At 55.7% G+C, this 14842-nt stretch overlaps 2 protein-coding genes across 2 annotated transcripts; one reads left to right on the top strand and one right to left on the bottom strand.

Moving 5' to 3' along the window:
• Positions 1–435: 435 nt before the first annotated feature.
• On the bottom strand, positions 436–9279 carry BESB_078670 (uncharacterized protein; the record flags this gene model as incomplete). The annotated part of the gene is made up of 11 exons (XM_029366229.1): positions 436–1185; positions 1415–1558; positions 2043–2161; positions 2588–2775; positions 3223–3384; positions 3738–4703; positions 5852–5967; positions 6422–6618; positions 6703–6845; positions 6993–7346; positions 7562–9279. 11 exons carry the CDS (start codon positions 9277–9279, stop codon positions 436–438), a joined length of 4857 nt encoding a protein of 1618 aa, XP_029217660.1.
• Positions 9280–10684: 1405 nt separating this feature from the next.
• Positions 10685–14243, top strand: BESB_078660 (uncharacterized protein; the record flags this gene model as incomplete). The annotated part of the gene is made up of 4 exons (XM_029366228.1): positions 10685–10738; positions 11096–11155; positions 11586–13850; positions 14133–14243. 4 exons carry the CDS (start codon positions 10685–10687, stop codon positions 14241–14243), a joined length of 2490 nt encoding a protein of 829 aa, XP_029217659.1.
• Between the last annotated feature and the right edge of the window lie 599 nt (positions 14244–14842).

The following is a 14842-nucleotide window of genomic DNA, read 5'->3' as shown; positions in this document are numbered from 1 at the left end:
AGACACAACGCACTCGACGGCGTTTCAGGCCCATACACGAAGCAGTACCCAACGCATCGATCGCCGAGCCTGTTTGCATGAACAGTCCGATACGCGCGCACTGCAAGCAAGAAGCGACGGGGCTACAGTTGCCGGAGCGGTCTCGAACAAACCCGCGGCCCACGACTGCCATCAGAGAGCCACTAGCGGCGACTCTTTTGTTTAGACGCGTGCACAGCTTTTTGTAACGTGCTGTAGTGGAAACTTGACCTTTGTATGTTTGAGTATGTTTTCACTGGCAAGTTGGTGTTCAACGCTTGCCGGAGAAAGACGCCGCTTGCGGCCAGTCTCTGTGCACCGCGCCCGTCTGGGCCGCGCGGACGCCGCGGAGCTGCCTCCCCCCCCTTCCTACTTCGCCAGCGGCACGCGGCGCGTCTCCTCCGCCCCCGCTGCAGCTTAATTTCGGGTCTCTGACGCGACTGGCACGTCGTCGGGCCCTGGAAGGAGGCGGTGGCCGTTACTTCCGAGACCAGCGGCTGAGAGAGTGTGCGGGCGGCCCGCGATTTGTTTCAGGTACTTGTCCACGTCGAAGCGAGGGTCGAAACCTCGAAGCGGCGCTTCGGGCACAGCCCAGTCTGGCGTGGCTGTTCGGTAATTCTCTGCCTGTCGCGCGTCGTGACTCAACTCGAAGAACCGTTCAAAGTCGATATGCGTGTGCCAGCGCATGCGGCGCGGCAGCTCTCTGGGCTTGCTGAACTCTGGAGGTGTGCCGTCCTCGGCTTTCCCCGCTGGAGAAGTATCGCGACGCCGACGGGCGGACTCGCTTCCTCCGCCCTTGGGATCAAGCGCCCCCGGGGCGCTGTCCAGGCGCTCTCCACAGGCGGTCGCGCCTTCGGCAGGGTCCACGGGCAGCAAGAAACGATCTGCGTCTGCCAGCAAGACGGCGTTCGTATGCTCGTGGATGCTCGCTAACCTATAGCGCTGGCCCCCGCCTTTTCCGCGCCGGCAGGGGCTCTCCGTCGGTCCGAGACCTGCAGCTTCGTTCTCGTTCAGGACCTTTAGCAGCCTCTGCGAAAATGCCAGGGTCTCCTGCATGTGGGGCGTGTGTCCAAGCGTGAGATTGAAGTGAGGGCTGTGACCTGCAAACGTGACGCCTTTGATTTCGATGAAATCCGGCCGAGCCAAGTCGATCAAGCGCGCGTAGCCCTGAGAAACGCCAGACACACTGCATCCCTAGCGTGCATCGCCGCACTTGAGCAGCACTGAGACGCGAGGGGCGAGCTTCGTGCTGCGCGACGCCCCATCACGGTGTGGGCGCCAGCGAAAACAAAATGAATGGCTCTTTAACACGCAGTCTCGCATGGGCAAAGCGCCACGCGGACACTCACGCCCGTTGCAGTCCTGCCTCCGGCTCTCCGCAGGCCGTCGCAATTACCTCGAGATCTTCGTCGTTAACGGCTTTGATCAAAGTCATTCGCAGGACCGTCCGCTCCCGCTTCTCACGAAGGATCTCCAACGACGCAACCAGGCGTTCCCAGTAGTCCTTGAAAAGCGGCCGATCGATGGACTTCAATGCCTTCTGTAGCAGAAACCAAGAAACCAAGCCTGACGCGTTGAAAGCTGTCGTTCGGTCTCTCACTGGTTCACCGCATGATTTCAGCTCCCTCCAAAAGCTGCTCAGTCTCCGGCGCGCCGCCCTCCCACGATGCACTTGGGGCGTACGACACCACCAAGGCATCTCGCCGCCGGAGGCCCGCTAGCCCCGCCGTTTAGGAATGACGTGAAGTCTGAGCATGATGGATGCGATTCTCGTGAACTAGAGTCCCCACTGCAGCGGCAAAGCGCACACAGAGAGATGTCTACTAGTGTGGGAGTCACAGGCGCACAGCGGACGTCGCTTGCTCCGCAGGCACCACGCCTTTCGCACCCCATCGCCTCCCCCGTGGGGCGGCCGAGTACCCCCAGCACCCGTCGAGATCCGTCCTGACGTCCTGACGCTGATCGACGAAAAACATCGCGTCCCTGGCGGACCCTCATGTCAAGGTATCGGTCTCCAGGCGTACCTTGTTCGGTGCATCCACGCTCACGTAGAGTTGCGTCACCGTGGCAAGCTCTCGAAGGCGGTCGGGGTGCTGGCCATTCATGACGAGAAAAGAACTGATCTTTTTTTCGTGAAGCAGTTCTGCAGGCAACGTGTCGCGCGACAGAGACCCACGAGTCTCATTTGCATTCAACTGTAGCGGGGTCAGCCCCCGCGTGCGGGAACAACGACCCGTTGGCGAACCGCCGCCCCCTCCAGTCCCGAACTCAGCCGACGCAGGCGCCCGCCGGTCTCCTCACTCCTGCGTGAAAAACAAGGCGACCGTTGTCTGAAATTGTTTAAAGTAAGTAAAGCGCATCGTGTGAATACACATAACAAAATACAACCATCTTGTTTGAAAATCAACTTGCCAGACAAATTACACTCAAAACATACAGATAAAGGTCAAGTTTCCGCATTTGAGAGATGTTTTAGAGCTATTATTTCAAAAAAACTTTTTCCTTGATCAAAAAGTATGATAACACGCACGCCTCGACCTCACCGCGACTCCCGGCGAACTTTGCTTACCCACGAACTCGTTGATACGCGGATACAGTAGGGCCTCGCCGATGAGGGAGAGCGCACAGTGCCGTGGCTGCATGGCCTCCGCAAACGCTTCCGGTGTCACCCAGTGAACGCCTCGAAGAGGCTTGATCAGCGACCAGTGCGCTTCCAGTGCTCGCTTCAAAATGAAATCCGGGGAGTCCACCTGCCAACTACCAGCACACACGAGGCAACGGGACAACAGGGGAAACAGACACTGTCGCGTTCGGCTCAGAGCTTCAAACCAGTGGGCATGACAGGCATCGTCGTGTTGTTCCCACTTCTTTCACCTCCAGGGCGACTAACGTGCAGAAGTTTGTCGAGGCCTTGGCTCCCCACAGCAGGAAACTGCAGCCACCTGGGCTCCCAAGCCTCCTGATGGCTGCGGGGCCGTTTCGTGTTGTGGCGTGCGTCCACGCTGCGTTGTCGCTCGCCCGCCCGCCGCCGTCACATGTGCTTATGCTCTATTCGCCTACTTTTCCTTGTTAGAAAAACCCTAACAAGGTCCTTTGCATACACACAACGATAGTTCTGGGTGCATCCCTCCCGCCACCATCCTCCCCCTCTCTCCTCCACTACCTCGAGAAGTGCCCAAGAACAGCATACGAAAAGCCTCTCACCTGAATGTTTTGCTGGCGGGATGTGTGTGGTGTCGCCAACAGAAGATGCATCGGTTGCTGCACGCGATGCTGGTCGTTGCTTCCATGCATCGATGACTGTCGATTCCGTAAAACGTGTGTTTGTAGCAGCCGCCCACGCCTTGCAGTTGCTTCTTCGTCCACCTGAGCAGCCGCGCGCCCACACAATTTCCGCGGCACGTCTCAGCAGCCCTAGACGGTACGCATTCTGAATCAGCAGGCTGTATCGCCCTCCGCAGATCGCGAGGCCGCTGCGCGCGAGCTCGAAACGACGCAAACAAAACGAGGAAAAAAAGCGACCCGTGGCCGCACGGAAGACACCGCGGATGAGCGACCTCAGCCCGTAGCGTGCCACGCGAGACTCCGGTGACCTCCACGCCTCCCGAGGAGCCCGTTCGCACAGCCCTAGGCGACTGCACCTCGACGGAAATCCTACACCCCCAAACTCTAAACCCTACGCGCAGCTCCGGCCGTGGATGCACGCGACGTCTGCGTACCGGCAGAGCTTGACTGCGGAGTGCGAGCCGACGATTCTGTAGCCTTGCTTCTCCATGCGGCCCTTCATGCGCTCTGTCACGAGGGGCCTCGGGCCTTCTGGGGCTCCGTCCGTCCCCACGGCCCCCGCTGCGCTCGCCCCAGACTCGCCGCCCGCGGGCGGACTGCGCAGGCTGCAGGCCGACGGGCACGAGGAGCAACCAGAAAAAGAGGGAGTGCGCGGAGAGGGGGACGGCAACGAACAAGACGCGCAGGGCGACGCGACGCCAGAGGCGGAAACCGATTCACCGGGGGCGGCTTCTAGCGTAGAGGCCTCGTTGCATGGCGCGGCCGAGCGGGCTGACGCTTTAGCGGCCTCGGCAGTACAGAGGGGCGCGTGTGAGGCCCAGAGGGCAAAGAGGCGAAGTGGAGCTCCTGCGGCAGACTGCGCGTCCGACAGAAGACAGACTGCATGTGGGGGGGTTCCCGACACGCGCCAGGTACTTCTGGGGCTCTCACCCCGTGAATGAGAACTGCTAGCATGGAGCGGTATTATTGAACAACACGCCTCTCGCGTCGAGACTCGAGAGAGAGCTGAAGGCGGCGGCCCGCCACACGCACCAGGAGAGACACCCTGAGAGCCGATAGGCGCGTCAGAGGCGCGCGCACCGGGTCGGCATGAGGCGAGGGCGCCGCGCAGCTCCCGCTGCTCTGCGGCACCGGGTTTCACACCGTGCGTAGCCAGACGCCTCGTGGACGCCGAGGCGAGCGGCAGACGAAACGCGCCTGCTCCCATGGCTGCGCGCCGGCCGGCGACACCGTCACATACAGGCCTGAAGCGCGCCGCAACAGACGAGGCGCCACCAGCCGCTTTCAGAGAGCGGGGTGAAGAAAAGAGGTACGCGCAGCGCCCAGCACACACAGCGCCTTGGCGGTCGCCAGTCGGGGTCTGGATGCCCGCACAGTCAGCGACGGGGACGGCCGGGTAGCTGCCACAAACACGCGCTCGGAGGTCGCAAGCAGTCCGAAAGACTAATGGGCTTGTAAAGGCCGGCAGGTCGCGCAGCATTCGCTGCGCGCGCGGACTTTGCCCCCTGAGGCGTGCGAAAGAAGGCGGAAGAAACGTTAAACGGGAGTACTCAGCAGGACAGCACGTCGCCAAAGTCCTAGCTGTGCTTCTTTGCGCCCCCACGTGGCAAGTAGCTGAGGGGGAAGCGATTCGGAAGAGAGGTAAAGGTGTGGATGCCCCCGCGATTAGCGGCCTGCCGAGGCGCGGCAGAGGGCTGGGCGGCGGCGCATAGCCGGTTTTCAAGGGCACACAGAGTCGAGGGCATCGAGGAGCGAATCTCTGCGGCGTTTCCGCCTGGACAGTGCACAGTATGGCAGAGAGGAAAAGAATTCGAAGGCTGCGCGCGACCACCCGCATGCCTCCGGAGTCGATTCCGCGGACCCCGGCGCGGGTGAGACACAAAAGGCAGCAAAAAGGGAGGTTGACGTTCGTGTTGTGTGCCAGCCAGTCACACCGACCCGCTGATGCGGTTTCGTTCTTTTACGAATTTGAGGAGACGGACGATACTTGCGCGTAAAGCAACACCCAGAACGGCTGTGACCCAGCCTGCCGACATGATGCCGATCTGCCCGGCAGTGAAGCTGAGAGTTTCCCCTTCATCAATCGCAAGGTTTCTCCTCAGCCACCATGTACAGCTTTGGACCTTTGTTATAAGTTGAGGGAGTTCCAATTTCGCATCATTCCCCAGGGTCTGCGCTTTTGATGCTTCGAGAACGCTTCCGAGTAGATGTCACCATGCATGCGCATGCGCCTGACAGTTGCAGGCGATTCGAAGGATCTGGGTTGGCTGCACGCGTTTTCACCACGACAAGTGATGAATGAAGCGGGCACAGTGACAGAAATACGTGACACCGGTTGATTTGGCCATTGAACGGTAAGAAGGAGACAAATGGAGACATTTGGGAGGTGAGTGAGCGTTATTGCATGCATGCAAAAAACCGGCCGAGATGCTGGGCGGACAGTTGAAACAAAGGATGAGATTTCGGTGCTACTGGCGATAATCCTTCGTCGCTGTTTCTTCAGGACGTGTTGCGACTGGTTGGAAGCTCACGCGTCACCTGTACGTACTTATATTGCCCTTTTTTCTTGAAGATTTGGTGGCTGATTCGGCATTCATCGAGGCACTGGAAATAGACTATGTCTCTTGCGGTCCCCGCGCGCTTCACAACTTCCTCTGAGTTTGTCTGTATCACATCCACACAGCAGCACAAGCGCACGCCAGGATTTGCAAATCTCAGGCTATGCCAAACATGAGGCAAAAGACTTGAGACGAATCGGCATGGGATGCACGAACACCTAACAGGCAGGTAAGCAAACGCCTCGAGACGATGCCAGCAGTCACCGTAAGCTTTTTTTTTGGAGGGGGGGGTTGTAGAATGAAGAAGTGGACTCGGTGTGAGGCCTAATTTCGTGTACTGAACTTGGATGAAGCCTCAGAGGACTGTAGCTAGACATGAGCGTGGTAACCAGACACCGTCTCCACGTGAAAATATACCAGAACTTGGAACATAGTAAGGATTTTTGTGGAAGCGTTTGCACCTTTCTGTCCGGAGAGAAAGCGTAGCGGAACCCATTGCTGTCAATGGCGGATCTGAGGTTTTTCAGGAAAACAGTTGTCGAATATATACGGTAGCTTACCATGATTGCGTCTTCTTTCGAGATAGCGGCAGGAAGACCTGCAAACACTTCTTCGCTTGTTATTCGATTTGCGCGAATAACGACTTGCTCTGAAATCTTCGATTCATCACCGATATCTTTTCGCAAGGCCGAGAACGGTCCAAACTTTACGTTCACCCCGCCAACCTGGAAAACTGCTGGTGTGCGGTCATAGTACTCTGCAAAGCAGCCGACAGGAAGAGACAGAATGGCACAAAGTGCAGTTTTCGCCAGCGACGTAATTGAATGGGCTTCTGGCTTACTCTCACAACAGTCGATGAAACCGTCGTCATCAAAAACGTCAACGTAAATCATCATATCGATGGATGCCGCCGGTTTCTTGACAAGCAGAGTAGTCTTGTTTGGTCGCCTAGGAGGTGCAGGTGAAGGGGGGAATCCGAGCCTCCTGAAACGCAGATACATACCAAGTCTTTAAGGAATGCACAGTACGAAGGCTCAGACCTCGCTTTGCTTAGCAGTATCCTCGAGTCACCCGGTTATGTAATGTCAGTTTCCCTGCGGTCGCCGTAGTCAGCTGTTCTTCTTCTCTTACCGGAACGAGAAGCTAAACCCAGGGAGGATAGTGTCCACCTCAGTGTGACCGAAGAACGTCAGCGTGCTCGAGAGGCTTCCAGGGAGCTCTGGGGGGTATCCCACCTTCCCGTACCATACAACGTCCCCTTCCGGCGGCTGCATGCCAAATCCTTGAGACAACTGGAGCCAGTGCATGTGCATCGGTTCTCGCGCCAGGAGAGAGCCGCTAGCGACTAAAGAAGGGATTCTACACAAGGCCTGTTTCTCGTTATCTCCATCTCGTAACGCCTCTTCAACGCATTCTTCCGAGATGGCCTGGCCGATAAAAAACGTCCCATCGTTGCGGATGTGCGCATTGGTGACTAGAGATGCACTGGGAAGCCGCACACCCGTACACACACACACGCACACAACGGTCACATGAGAAGGGGATAGGCCGAGCAGTGTCAGGCTACTGTGTTGCGTTGCACGCTTGATTGTTGAGCCACTCAACACTCATTCGAGCAGTCCGTCGGTATAAGTCACACTTCTAACAAGACATGACGTCCCTCCCGAAAAAAGCCCTGCTGGTAGTTCTGCCGTGCTTACCCCGACAGAAAAAGCAATGCGGCACCATGTTCTACTCGCAGGGTTGAAGGGCCCTTGAGGTTAAGGGGAGCCAGGGAGCGACGCGACTGGCTTGATTCGCTGCGAATTAGTCCTAAGACCCGGGGCCTGCCCGCGAACGCTGGTTGCATGGCGTGGGCTGGCAACCTCGAAAGCGCCATTTCGGTGGGTGGCTGCGGCGCCCGCCCGAATCCGAAAGGAACGAGCGGTGACGGTGAAGAGTTCGAGGAATCAGGCGTCGAAGGTGCCGTATCAGGTATTGTCTGACGCGCTGTTTGCGAGGGTGTGTCTCCTCTGTTTGCAGATGAGGGGGAACTTCGGGCTGCCGAGGGCGTTGCATCCTTGTCTGCGGCTGGGGCGTTCCGGAACAGTGGGGTTTCCTGGTTCTTGAAAATGCTGCTGCCCGCGCTAGATTCCGGCGTTTCGTCGTCTACACTAAGGAGCTCATTGCCAGTGCCGATGAGGCCTGTGCGAGCAATAGCCTCAGCGGATGCCCGCGAGATATTGGCCCCTGGCTCCGTTATTACGACGAGGACAGGTGCTCTTGCAGCAAAATCGGATTCATCCTCGAAGGGCTTCTGCCGCATGCTACCGCAGATGTCGGAGAGGGAAGCATGTGAGGAATTCGACTGGACCATGGCTCGGAATGTTTCTCTCATGCTACGCAGTTCTGTAGTGGATGGTATGCTAAGTTCACTGTCATTCGAGACACACCTGCCCAGAGGGAATTCGCCGGTGCGAAGAACGCCGCTAGTTGACTTCAGCTCCGGTTCCATGCTTTTGATTATCCATAGAGCCCGTAAGTGAAGTTTGTTCATCTTGCTAGCAGGTAGCCGAACAAAGTGCCGAATGAAGACCGCGTCCAGGCTGGTCGGAATTCGGCCGCAGTGCCAGATACGCGGATCGAAAAAATCACCATTTCTGACTGTGCAACAGGAAAACGGCATCGAGTACCCTCTCGTCGCAGCATCTGTACACTGCTTGAATTGAACAGGTGGCGCAGTGGTAGTCGTCGTCGCGGTAGGCTTTGTTTCTTGTCCAGAGTTCCCGACTTCCAAAACTGGCTCATCTGCCACGTTTGGCTTGAAGTCTTGAGCGATCTCATAATCGCCGACAGAGGTTCCTCCTACGACACGATACTTCGGCTGAGTAGATGCGGTGCTTCTCCCATTGTCATTTTCATCTGGTGCGGCAACATCGTTTCCATTGACGGGGGGAGGCAACCTGCGCTGTGTGAGAGGCAGAGATGGAGGAGATTCCAACCTTGACGAGGATCCGGGGTCGCGTGATACCGCGGCAGGGGCAGCCTCCACGGGCCGGCCCCAAAGAAGTGAAAGAGCCTTCTCTTCTTCTGCTGTGACAGGTTGCGCCTCTTCCCACTGCAAAACCCTTTTTTGTGCTGCTGAGAAGGACTGGGCAGCATCCTCGAGCTCTCCGGGGCCTATTGTCTGATCCCCCGAAACATGGACTGCGTCTTTTTTGTCCGGTGTCTCAGCGACTCCAATGCTGGGTAGCCCTGCGTCACTCCCATGTGCGCACTGCCAAAACAAAGCAGACCAGAATGCAAGGCTTGCCAGGGCAAAAGCAACGACTCGCGCAACGTTGCTTTGTCCGCAGGTTTTTCTGTGCAGACTGGACCAGGACCGCGTACCCGAGAAGAGGTCCCACCAGCGGCCAGAGTTGGGTTTCGCGCCAAACATATTCAGTATCTCATGTAATGAAAAGCGCACAGCAACGCGATTATAGAGACGTTCATGCCCCATCCGCACAGACGGAAAATTTTACTGTGTCGGATGGATGATCACTATTGCCATCACGTAGCGATGAACACACAACAGCTGCTAGCGCCACACCGGTGTAGCCACAAAGTACTGAGGAGTTCTTGTGAGGCCTTTGAAACCTATTAGTTACCATGAACTGGGAATTTAGTATAACTTGGGTCTGCGGAACGACGTGGACGGCGGCATAAGAGAGCGTCTGCGTAGGTATCCGTGTCGATGATTAGTACAAGTGCCTTCACAGGCCCTTGACGAGATCTGATGCAATCATGCGCCGCCGACACTGCTCGAAGTGTGCGATGAGGAGGCAAGCCCTGGTAGGTCTACACAGAAACAAAGTTCTTCTCCGGTTCTTTTGCAGCATCGGTGAGCGGTTCCAAAACTCACTTAGTGAAATTCCCTCTTCTGAACAGAGCACTCAATTCGCATATATCTGGTGTTGTGTCATTAATTCCCTGATCAAACCCCCCTCACTTGTGACTGCGTTTTCCACACGCTTGTTGCGTGAGGACGCATAACTCCCTTCTCATATCTTCAACATCAGAACAACGGAGAAACTTTTTCTTCGGCGCACTGTGCAAGTTACGAAAGTAAAACTTGCCATCTGTGCACCTCAACTTAGATGCACAGATGGACATAATTAATCCTTGTACGGTTTGTACCTACTTGACTCCTCAGTTTAATCAGAACTGTAGTTTATCGGGACTAAAGTCAGTATAATCAATAAAAAGGTTTGTTCAGCCACTGGTTCACCATCAACTACCTTGTTTCGACTTCGTACCGACTGTGTTATTGTAGCACATATCAATCCCTTAAATAGGGATGTTTTTCCCAAACAACCGGATCGTATTGGCTAGGTGAACTAATCACGTTTCCTAAATACAATCAGTGAAAGCTCTTTTGATTTCCATGAACGGAGTTACATATTAGATTATCTTCGCTCCCATGGTATTTAGTAAGTTAACATTGAAACGTATCCAGTGCGAAGTTTGAACGTAATCCAGCTTTACCTTCTATGTAGTTCCTGCGGAGTGCGGAGTTTACGGCGGGGATTCGTCCTTAAAGAAATGCTGCGTCTATACTTAGAAGCCTGTCGTGATCCCATGTACGAATTGTTCCACTTTCGGCTCAATGCACTACTCCACAGTGGGGAAAGTCATTGGGCTTGCTAATTGTGCGCATTGGCACAACCTCTTGTGGAGGGCATGCTCGGGTCGGAAAGCTTTTCGAGACACATAAAACAAGAAAGATTTTTCTTATTGCTTTAACTCTGGATCCTTCGCATACTGAGAGTCTGAAGCCCTTCTTTCGGAATCACGTTCGGCGCATGACGTGGCCACGCCATAATGCAGCAGCAGCAGCGAACATCGTCCATCGAATCGTGAGGGCGCTCAGCCGATCGGCATCGACTCCGTTGCATCGGTTGACGTTGGCAAAGATAGACGCTTGCCTGACGTCTGCCGCCACGGCTGTGGCTGACAGCCGCTCCTGGGCCTGTGCTTCTAGCAGAGTGGGAAGCCCTTGCCGTTGGACATGCCCCGCTTTTGAGCGTCTTAAAGACTCACAGTGTCTTTTGAATGTCCACTGCTGCGTGCAAATACGGGTATCGCACGTATACAGGCCGTCATATCCTGCTTTTTGAACGCATCTACTAGTCTGATGCGTTCCTTTTTTCACACGGTTCCTTTCGTTCTTCGGTACACTGTAAAGTAACATGCGCCTACACGTGTTTCTGCAGGCGCTGGGCTTCGTCGCCGTCGGCCATGGCGTGGTTTCGACTTCGCCGGTCCATTGTCATGTACGCAAACCCCAAACGAGCGTTCGTTAACGCGTGTCGATCATGTACTACGGATGTTACCCGTAGTATCCATGAGCAACACATTCGCCCATTGCCTCAGACGTGGATCTAGGCGTGTTCGGAGCAAGCAGCAATGTATCAGCTGGTTAAATAATCGCATTTTGTAGCTAGTAGCAGTCGACCGATCAGTCGCCTCCCACCAGTGCTAGTTGTCGGTAACTCCGGTGCGTTGCCGTGCCCAGCAAGGTTCGTGGTTGGCGATCTTGGCGGGAGGCTCCCTCAGACTCATGCAGTGATACTGGCAAATTTCAGTTCTCCCGCTGCGTTGCGTTTCTTTTGTTGGCAATTTAACCTCAGTTACACGCCACTCGCCCCTGACGTCACATACTACGACATTACTGCATCGATGTGCTGTCCTCGCTTCCTACAGGCTGCGAAAGTGACGGCGAGACTCCGGGGTGCGACCGAAAAGAATGCAGATGGAGCTCCGGCACTTGTTCTCAAGTCTGCATCCGTCGAGAATGCCCCCGCCCGGCAGCAGCAGGCTATTACACTCTCCCCTATTCCAAATCCGATCGGCTTCTCGGGCGTCTTGCCCGAAGGGGACTATTTGGGAGAAGACACGGTAGTAGAGAACGGTACGATGCTGACAGCGCTACAACTGCTGCACTCCAGCCCCGAGATCGCAGTAGGGGCCTATGGTATGGGAAGCGTCCTTCCTATGGAGTATTCTTCTGGCTCCTCTGCGAACGTGGACATGCATCACGCGCCGTTCGGGTCCGCCGCATTCGATGCATGGCACGCAGGAGGTGAAACTGCCGATTCTCCGATGAGCTTGGCACCGCCAGAGCCATACACGGCTATGGACTTCGGCTTCTATGGAGACGCGTCAGGTGTTATGCCGAGCGAGACTAATGTGCCAGATCCACAGAAAACAGACGCCCGTTCTGGTAGCACCACCTCTCAAAAAGAAGGGGTAACCGATGGACACGTTTCACAGACTGCCGACCGGGAGATCACCGGTATCACTGCCCTGTTGGAAAGCGCTCAAGAGCAAAGCGCGAGCAGCTCGAACGCACCGGGCACTGCTCCAGAGGTGGCAGAGGAGGCAGAGCACCAATCAAGCACAGGTGCTGGTCTCCTCGAAGTCGCAGGACGTGCCGAGCCGTCCCAGGAAGATGCCGCTCCAAACGAAAACGTGTCGCCCCCCCCGGAGACTAATGAGAGTGGCAGCGCGGTAGAAATCTCCGCGGAACAGACAACCACGGAAGAAAAGACGAAACCTGGGGAAGAAGACTCCTCAGATAATGAACCGAGAGATGGGAGCGAGGCTGGCGAAAAGGACAACGAGTCTTCTCAGACGAAGCCTGATCGTGATTACCCCGTCAGCGGTGGTGTCCTCGACACGCAGCCGGAACAAGAAATTGCGGATACTCAAACAGACAAAGAAAGAGAAACCGAGGCGAGCAAAGTCGGTCAATCCGAAGATGCCAGCATACAAGAGACTTTCAGTGAAACTGAGGGGGCAGATGGAGTGCTCGCCAAGGGATATGGTAGCTCCAACGAAACGCGTGCAGTAACGGACATTCCAGCGGCGTATGGGGACGAACCTTCAACGCGTGCCACAGACAGAGAAGCGGGGGCGGAGAGCCCGGCTTCTACTTCGCCAGAGGGGATTATCTCTCCTGTTGCAGAGTCAAATGGATTACTGGCACGAGACGGCGTGGAGGAGGCACTTGAGACAGAAGATCCTTATGGAAGTAAGAAGACTGAGTATATGCCTTCAGCAGGTGCGGATTCAGAGGCATTCGCGTCGGAGATGGGAGGTCGTTTGTCGGAGGACTCACAAGAATTATCTGTTTCCGACAGCAAAGAACAGACATCAGAGAGCTACATTTCTGCTTTACACGATGAAATAACACTTGAGGGTCAGCAGGGTCTCTTATCTCTTCCACACTCCAGCATTCATGTACCCGAGCAACCGTATACGCAGGGCCGCCCGGTGGATTCCCTCTCTACGGCAGTACACGTCCCTGAAATTCAAATTGATCCGTCAGTATTGGAGGTGAGCCCCGGAAACCCAATCAACGAGCATGCAGGAAACGACGTTTTGGAGTTCCCCGCTTCGACCGCAGGTACTCGACTCGCACCAGAGCCCGTCAGTGGCCCGACAGAAGAATCTGTAGCACTCCATCAAGACCCGCCCATTTTGAATGACGTGAACAGTCAGTTCCAGGTGGAGAACACTTTCCATGATCCGGAGCGTCCGGTTCATCATTTGCATGGCGATTCTGCATCCCAGGTTGTCGTGCTCCCAGCTTCGAACTCCTCCAGCGGCATGATGTATCACCACGAAGGCTCATCCCTCGCGGGCAACGAGCCGTCGCTGCCCTTCACAGACACTGGCGCGCCCCAGAGTACAGTGATTACAGGATCGCATGAGCACATCCACAATAATGAGCACAGTCTCCCTGCAGCCGTGGCCGTGGACGAGCCCCTCGGAATAATCTCGTCCGTCGAGCCTATCCAGACAAATGTATTGCCACCAATGGCCACAGCGATGCACGCCATTCAGAGGCCCCTCCTTCATCCGTACCAGACGGCCGTGGAACATGTGACACACGTACCGTCAGGTTTTCCGGCTTCTCCATTCACTTCCGTTGGCGTTGCGCCAGCTCAGAAGACGCACTTGCAGGTAGATGAACCCGTGCTTGTCACCCGAGGAGGAAAGAGGAAAGGGGGCAACAAAAACAAAAGGACTACGCCTACTGTTGTCTACGAAGCGGCTCCCCTATTTGTTGAACAGAAACCGTCCATGTACGTCGCAGAGCCTTCCTTTGTAGAGGTGCAAGAAAAGCCCAAAAAGCGAGCACGGAGAACCGCTATGTGAGATGCGAAGAAGTTGACGGCGGGCGTGTGTCCACAAGTCGATCGTACTGATGACAGAGAGACTCGCTTGCGAGTATCCGTCACGTAGGAAGTCGCAACCATCGCGGAGCAAAATATGTTCCGCACTGAACAGACCAGCGGGCCCCTTCAAATGCTATACTACGGCCAGCGGGACGATCCGGCTGTTGGCCGCGAGTAGTGGTCCTGCGCAACACAGACTATTTCGAATGATAGCATACACCTACAAAATGCGCTTACGGCAGGTTCGTTTATTCCGCTTTGACAATGTATCAGGTTGTGGTAAAACAGGTTGCTGCTTGCGTTAGTGCCTGGTGGACGCAGGCCGCCTGCATCGGGGGGGCTTGCATACCAGTGCTTGTTGACCGATCTACGTATATACATCGCTCAGGTGGCGAGAAGTCCTGCACCGTTACGTGGTGCATTTTATTTCATTCACCGTCAGCTGTACTGAAAACACTTACCCGCACTCCCACGCTAGAGTACCTTCGCAGAGCACCTCTGCTGCATGATCGCTTCTGACGGGGGAGGTGGGGTACGTAGGGCAACGGACAGAGTACATCAACTAATTGAAATGACCGCAGCAACGGACCTCCATGAGACCGTATGAACCGCTTCAGCACTTTCCGATCTAACACTTAGAGGCAGAGTATGAGCACCGCAACTGGAACGAATGCTAGAGGCTTTTCGCGAACAAAGCATATATTGATTTCGCCGCAGATGCTGCCAGGACTTCCAAATTGTGAACAGTAGCTGCTTGGCAGGAGTGACATACTGTCA

Source organism: Besnoitia besnoiti, chromosome VII, assembly GCF_002563875.1.
Source record: "Besnoitia besnoiti strain Bb-Ger1 chromosome VII, whole genome shotgun sequence".
Lineage (NCBI taxonomy): Eukaryota > Apicomplexa > Conoidasida > Eucoccidiorida > Sarcocystidae > Besnoitia > Besnoitia besnoiti.
This window is presented reverse-complemented; position numbering and strand designations above follow the sequence as displayed.